Consider the following 8,298-nt stretch of genomic DNA (forward strand, 5'->3'; position numbering starts at 1 on the left):
TCATAGTTTCCAACATGTGAACGTTGCTTTGTCTCCTCTGGCGCGTAATGAGCGTGAACCATTTTTGAAAAGAATTTTCACTAGTGATGAAAAATGGATTCTTTATGCAAATATTAAATGCTAAAACCAATGACAAAAACCACTTCAGATCCCAAAACCTGGACTCCATCTGCAGAAAGTGATGCTTTGCATTTGGTGGGACATCAAAGGAGAAATTCATTTCAAACTCCTCAATCCACAGCGAACTGTCAATGAAGAGGTCTATAATTAGCAACTGCAACGTTTAAATCACGCTCTTCATTAGAAACACCCTTCACTTGTCAATCGAAAAGGTGTTCTACTTCTCCACAACAATGCACATCCACATGTGGCATGTTTGATGCAACAGAAGATTATGGAGTTGGGTTGGGAAGTTCTCCCCCACCCACCATATTCTCCAGATATGGCACCATCAGATTACCACCTTTACGTTTACTGCAACACCATCTTAATGGGAAAACAAAAACATATACAGATGTCGAAGGTGTTAAAGAGGACATTGATATGTTTTTTGTTTCAAAGCCAAGTGATTTCGTTAATCAGGGCATTAACAACCTGATTGTAAGAAGGAAAAACATCATCAATAAGAATGGAGACTATTTCATTTACTAAATGTTTTGTTTTGATATATAAGTTGTTCGGGTTTTTTCATCTAAAAAACAACATTAATTTCTTGACGACCTAATACTTACCTATATGACTTACATAATGGTATAATTAATGCCCTATGTTGTATGGACCACATTTTACACATTTTAGTGCTGTCACTAAATTGTAATTGTTTTTTGTAGTATACATCTAACATCAAAGGGCATATGAAGTACAACTTTAAGACTTAAATAGTAAATAATGAAAACCATTAATAGTTTTACCAAGCATGTTATTTTCGCATCAAATGTACCAGTACATACTCTGGCATTTTCAAAGTACTGACTGTAGACAACTTATGTTTAATTAGCTTTTTCTTGCATTTTAAATCAGTTGTATGTATTATGAATGTATAGGAAGAAACAACATGGTACCATGAAGGACCAGAGAGTTTGAAGGTGGCTAGGCTTTGGCTAGCACAATATTCTGTGCCTCGGTAAGTAATGTCATAGTTTAGTGTTGAGAGTGTGGTGCATTTTATTTAAAACTGTATTATTAAAAATACAAAATCTTTATAGTTATCTTTGATTGTTAGATGCTGTGATGTCTTATTTTTTTAATCTTATTGAAGCCAGTCAAATTAATATAACTAAAAATTAGCAATAAAACTGAAAAAAGAATGTGTGAATAGTTTCATACTTTGTCATAACAAAGTTTGAATAAACTCTACTTTGCTCAAAATTTCTTATAATATAATGAAGTCCTCAATATTTTTTTTTTATAGGGAAATACATTTAATGTTTTTAATGGTATAAGAGGTCATGTAACATTCAAGTAAACTTTGTTGAGAAATTATAAAGTAAATTTATCAGTTACAACATATAAACAGAATACTGTTGTGTTTCATTTCTAAGAGTAATGTTTTTGGTACTTTTTTATGATTATTACTGATGTATCCACTGGTTTAAACCTTGAAAAATAAGCCAGAATAATTTAATACAGAACATTAAATTATTAAACATCAAGATTTTTTTTTACTAGTTATACTTTTTAACACAGAATGTTGTAACTGCAAGAAGTTTGATTTAGTCATTAGAACAGTATACATTTCCATAGAATTACCAACAGTTAATGTTGGTTTTATGGTTTAAATTTGCAATCTTAAAGTGCATTAGAAAATAAGTTTAATTACAGTTTTTATCTCTTTGCAAGAGATAATATTTGGCTGATTATGCGAGTTATATTGTAAAGGTTAAAATTAATTTTGTTTTAAGTGAAAAACTCATACATGAAAAGAGACTGAGATCGAGTGTAGGTTAATAGTTTTTGCTACAAAATCATTTGAATTAGTTGAATCAATATGTTAACTATTACAAAGAAAATTAATTAACTGTTTGTTTTGACTGCAAAAATGTTTGATGGGCAATCTTCACTGTTCCTTCTACAGGGATTGAATTCCTGTATAAGCACTCAAGCTTAGTGTTGAACTAGATTAATAATGTCTCATAATACTGCACTGTATAAAGTGTATTTGATCTCAGTTGATCTCAGTCTCTTTTCATGTATGAGTTTTTTTTCACTTAAAACAAAATTAATTTTAACTTTTACAATATATGTATGGCCTTTAAAAAGTTGACGAATCTACATGTTTTGACGTTACAACGTCATCCTCAGGAAACATGTAGAGTCGTTAACTTTTTGAAGGTCATAGATAGGCCTAAATGAAATGCTTTTAATTGTGTACCAGTTTAACGTTGAATATTATTTATGATTTTGATTTTATACACAAGTGCCAAAATACTATAATTTGGTTTATCAAGTTTTTTGAATTGTGTTACTTTTTGTATTTAGAATCACTTCAGTTTAGTACCAATTGTTAAATGACTGTGTAAGAATAAATATGTTTTGTCCATTTTCTTTGTAAAATAAGTTTAATTACAGCTTTTATGTCATTTTTTTGTAACTAAAGTTTTTGGCATTTAAATTTAACCATTTTCACTTCCAATACAAATAGTTGTTACTATTGTGAAATTTTACAGAACTTGATCGTAACTACTTAAATTTTATAATGCAACAAATTTCCATGACAAAGTAGTTTTTATTTCAGTGACTTTACTAATTAAGGCATTAATCCTATTGAAACTCTTTTGGTACAAAAAAGCTTTTAAGCTGTGATGTAGGTTCCATTCTTGTAGCTAGTCTTCATATTTATTCATTGCAGTAAATACACATATGTGTGTACATCATGAAGTACATAGAACTAAGTAATTTGTTTCATAGATGCAAGCATTAATAAAATCAAAACTTTGATGTGCATCTTCTGTTAAAATATTTTTTATTTCAGGGCTAAAGAAAGGTTACAGCGAGCTCACCTAGAGGCAGCCTCAGATTCCCAGAAGAAAGCTTTGCGACAAGAATTATATAAAAAACTCAGGGTAATAATGTTACATTAGAATGTAAAAGTTTAGTTTTCATAGGTTTTGAGGATAATGAACATAAAATTACATCATAGATGATGTGTATAGTTGAAACATCTATAAATTATAGTAGACTTTACTGACCGGTTCTGAAGCTTGACTTGCAAGACTGTTGCGTTATTTTTAATAATATTTTTGTTTCAGTATTATAACAAGTTAACACTAGTCTACTAGTAGCATTTTTAAAGTAGACAGATTATGTACATATACAACTCCAGTATCTCTCCCATTTACATCAATCTAATATAAGGTCATTAAGAGGTTGGTTAAATCTGGTTTAATGCTGTTTTTCACAGCATGTGCCAAAAACAGAATATTCAAACCAAATGCCTAGGCCTATGCTGTGTCATGACAATAAGTAATTGCACTGTGCAGGTGATTTTCCACTCCTAGGAGTCAGGTCAAGCTAGCTTGCCATCACCTCTCTCGGCCTCAGTTGTACATTGTCTGTCCTGTCGGCCAGTATTGAGTGATATTCCCTGTGATTGTTTTTGCATCAAACTTTCTAAAAACCCTTAAATATGAGTGTCTTGTATTGATTTATTTATTTTCTATGTTTTTATGTTGGGCTAGGTTAAGTATGGGTGTCTAGGAATGCATCTTCCCTTTATAACATAAGTCAGTGGGAAAATAGCAGCGCATTTACGTTGATCCGCCTAGCATTGTATTTTCTAGGAACACATCCCCGACGTAAGTAGGAAAGTTACTGTATATCCTGTTCATTTTATTCCAATAAGAATAGCTATGTAAGTGAGGTTTGGCTGTGCCTTTGTGAGTCCACATTTCTATTTTTTGTCACACAGATGGGCAGGTGGTTCTAATTGATCTTAGGTAAATATTTTGGGTACTTGCTTCAAAATATCATAAACTAATTGACAATAATATAACTTTAATTAATAACTCTGAATAAAAACATGCAAATTAATTTATTGAGCTTTAATTAGGTGATAATAAATCATGCTAATGTCTCCATTTTTATTATTGGTTTGAAAAAATTATACCTGTGTTTTGAATCAAGGTTACTTGTTTTAAGTTAATTTTTGTATAGGTATATATTTTCATAATTTTACGTTTAAAAAAGTTAGATTTAACCAACTAGTTGTTTATAAGATTATTAGTTTGTTTTAGATCCACCCATTATCAGTAAAAAAAAAACAACAGTGTTATAAACGCAGTTGTATTTAAAAACATTTAGTTTGTTTGACTGAATTAATACTGCATACATTTTATGAAATTATTTGAAAAATTATTTTATGAAACTATGAAAGCAATTATTTTTTAAATATGCAAAAAGTGTTTTTGATTATTTTATAAACTATGTTTGTAATGATATTCATTAGTGCAACACTAAGAAAAACTGAGATATTGAGATTTCATTGTTGGAATGACGTGTATTGTGACAATTTATTGAGCAAATTGGCATATTTAAATGGTGCTTAAAGAGGTTATTAATATGCACTGTTTTAACATTATTTTAGACGTTAAACATCAACTGCAGTCAAATTGGTGATACAAGACCAATTTCTTTCTGTCAGTTTAGTCCAAACTCAAATATGCTGGTGACAGCCTCATGGTAAAGTATTTTTGATGTAACTTCATAAGGTTTCTTTAATTTTTCATTGTTAAAAAAAACATTTAAGCAGTGTTTCAAAAATAGTTTTTCCTGTAAATTATTAAAACTGTAGAAGTTTGTAAAATAGCATCACTGTAAATTGTATGTTAAAGACTTCAAGATTTTCAGTGAAATACTCTTACAAATGATGAAAATAATGCTTTGATACCTTTATGCTTGTTGATTCTTTAGACTGTTGCTAATGAAAACAGTACTCATTTGATTCATAATTATTTTCTGTGTTATTTTAACATGCTCTGTGATTGTTCTTAAAGGTTTTATATTAATTGGTTATTAATGGTATATGCAGTTCTACTGGTTTATTGTGGCTGGCACCCCAACAGTATGCATATCATGATACATTTCCTAAGAACCAGTTTTTTACATTCTTGTTTTTTCAAATTGTAGCTTTCAGAGTTTCCACACATTCAGCAGAAAAAAAATTAAAGAATAAGTCCCATATTTTTTCAAAATATTTTGATGAATTTCAAGAATTATTTCATTGTTTTTCCTAGAGTTTCTAACATAAATGTCTACCATTAGTATTTGTCACTGTAGATTTAGCACTATTTTTTGTATAAAAACGTGATATTTCAACCAGTAATTTTCTAACTCCTCTCCCTCCCATATTTTAATAGGAATTCTGTTGGGTATTGGCAAACACTGATCCTAGCACGTACTTGTCAATGGATATTAATCCAAGAAAAGGAGAAATATATATATATATATATATACATTAACATTTATAAACCTTTTATTACTAAATGATTTGCCAAAATAATTATTTGAATTACCTAGCTATGTACTTTCTTACCAATTCAAGCATAAGTTAAGAGTCATTCCAAAACATATCTCCACTGACACCTATAGCTATTCGTTGACTTCCATCCAAGCATTGGTCTGATTTTTTCTTGCTTGTTCCAGTCTTGTGATATTCTCCACATACGTCAATGCACCCTCAATCCTGGTATATAAGCACCTCATTCATGTAATGTAATCACTTTTTCCTGACAAAGCATTTAGACACGGGTTTCTTAAATGAAGTGCTGTTATTGTTTATGTCCTTAATTGCAATTTTAGCATCGCCTTGTTGATTTCCGTACAATTATATTTTACTAAATTAAAAAAAACAACTTGTTTTCGACACACCATTTTTGGTCATGAATTCTAGGATCACTGTTTTCAGTAGGGAGGCTAACAAACCTACCCTATTTCACCTCTGCTATCTAGCATCTCTCGATGGTCCGGGGGAATGGTCACTCTCAGTTTAGGCTGTCCATGAGTTGAATCGTTGAATACATATATTTGGACTGGGGGTTCTGAGGCTTCTTTTGCCAATGATCCAGGACATTCTGGTGAGAATTTGGACTTGCTTTTTCTGGTGCCTTCCTTTATTAGGTTGGCTTCTCACAAGGCCAATTTGGATCAACCACCTCCTGCTCCTTTTCTTCAGTTAGTCGGTGAGGTTTTGGGGCTTTCCCCGGTTGCTTTTGAGTCTGCTCCTTTCTTGGTGGCAGAAAAGTCTGAGGGTGACTACTTAGATTTTCCTCCTTCAATTTATATTGCTGTTCATGCTGGGAGGTTTACCACTCAGTTACGTGATGGGATAGCTATGCCTTATTCCCCATGTTTGTTGGCTAATCACAGCCAGGAGGATGTATATTTAGATTTCCAAAGACTGGATTCTCTTTTGGACATGTGGAGTTCCAGGCTGGAGCCTGTGATCACTTTGAACAGATCACTATTTTCTCGGATTCATCCGACCCTCATTACTGTCCTGAGATATTTATCTTCCCTTCAACTTTTGTTGGAAGCCTCTCAGCAATCCCCACATCAATTTGAGGACAAATTGGGTCCTTTGCTGACTTCTACAATGGTCAGATTGTCAGCTTCAGCTCTTTCTTTTTTCCTGGCTCGTATGTTGTTGGGACTTATTGAGTAAAGATGCCTTGTTGGAGGGAGTTCATCTACCTGCTGCTGCCCTCCTTGAATTACAGGAAGCTCCTTTTCTTCATCTCTTGTTGTTTATGGGCATTCCAGAAGCATTGGAATCATAGTTTGATGTTGCTAGTTTGCATTCTTCCTTGTTATCGATGGCGTCTTGACTTTCTTCAGCAGGGTGGAAGTCTGGACACGACTGCTTGTCGAGTGTCCCAACCCTAGACTTCAGTTCCTCTTTCTATTGGTACTCACAATAGATTCTGTCCTTATCCTTGCCAACAGCATCGGTGACTATCCTATGCTGGTGGGGGTCTGTGGGAGCGAGGTTACATCATTTTTTGGACATCTGGGTACTCCAAGTTCTATCATCAGGTGGGTCATTCAGTTCACATCCCTTTTATTCTCCCGATCTGTGGTGTTTCTGCCTTCAACAGATCCATGGAATGTGGATCTTTGTTCCAGGGCTATAAGGGAGTTGTTTGTCAAGGGGGGCAGTAGAGAGAGTCGATCCCATTCTTCCAGGATTTTATTCCCATTTATTTATTGTGCCCAAAAAGATGGGAAATTGGCATCCAATCATCGATTTTCTCGTCTCAACCAATTCTTGGATCTTCCAAGGTTCACGATTGAGTTCTTTCTCAGTCTACTTTAGCATTTTTCACCAGGTTTGTGGATGAACAAGTTTGATGTTGGCAACACGTATCTCCACATTCCCATAGCTACATCATCCCACCAATTTCTATGTTTCATGCAGAAGGGTCAGGTTCTGCAGTTCAGAGCTCTGCCCTTTGGCCAGCATCTGCACCATATGTCTTCTGCTGAGTTGTACAAGCTTTTTCTCGTCGCCTTCATTCTTTGGGCCTGTGCACACATCATTATATGGATGACTGGTTACTTCTGGCACCATTCCGTCAGTAGGTGGAACAACACATCCAGATTCTCCTTTCAGAAGCCAGCAAAGCTGGCATTCTTATCATAACCAAGAAACCATTCTATTGTTGACTCAATACATTGTCCATCTGGGTGTTTATTTTAAACACATATTTAAGTCAGGCTCAGAGGACTCCCATCAGGCTCCATGCTATGGAATGGGTGGTCAGGCTCTTACTCACATCTCCTTCTCCTACTGCATGGATGGTTCTCTCTCTTTTGGGAATGTGGGCATTCCTTGAATCTCCTTTTGGATGGGCACACATGTGATCCCTTCAGTGTTTGCTATGCTGAACTCCAATCCCCTGGATCATCCATTCACCTTACTCAGGAGCTGCATCTTAGATCTCGAATGGTGGTTGGATCAGAACAATACTATATCGGTGTTCTTCTGTTGCCTCCTTGTCCTGAGGTTCATCTTTTCACAGATGCTTCACTTCAGGGATGGAGGGCATGTATCAATAGTCAGGAATTCCAAGGTCTATGGACAGACAATTAATCTTCCTTTGACATCCACATTTCAGAACTCCTTGCTGTCCAATGGGCAATGGTTCAAAGTCTACCTCTATTGAAGGAGAAAATCATCATGATTCATTCAGACAATTCCACATTGGTACCTTACATTTCCTGTCAAGGGGGCACATGTATGGGACCTTTGTTTTTGAACTTTGGATGTTCTCCACTGGGCTCACTCCCATTTTATCAGCCTTC

The 8,298-nt window shown here is 34.2% G+C and overlaps 1 protein-coding gene across 1 annotated transcript in view; it reads left to right on the forward strand.

Moving 5' to 3' along the window:
* LOC106469967 (U4/U6 small nuclear ribonucleoprotein Prp4-like) overlaps positions 1-8,298 on the forward strand; it is a 33,832-nt gene that overhangs the window by 9,482 nt on the left and 16,052 nt on the right. The window contains 3 exon segments of the mRNA XM_013930486.2: positions 1,044-1,123; positions 2,972-3,062; positions 4,583-4,693. Of these exon segments, the coding sequence (XP_013785940.1) occupies positions 1,044-1,123; positions 2,972-3,062; positions 4,583-4,693 (282 nt within the window).

Source organism: Limulus polyphemus, unplaced genomic scaffold, assembly GCF_000517525.1.
Source record: "Limulus polyphemus unplaced genomic scaffold, Limulus_polyphemus-2.1.2 Scaffold3748, whole genome shotgun sequence".
Lineage (NCBI taxonomy): Eukaryota > Metazoa > Arthropoda > Merostomata > Xiphosura > Limulidae > Limulus > Limulus polyphemus.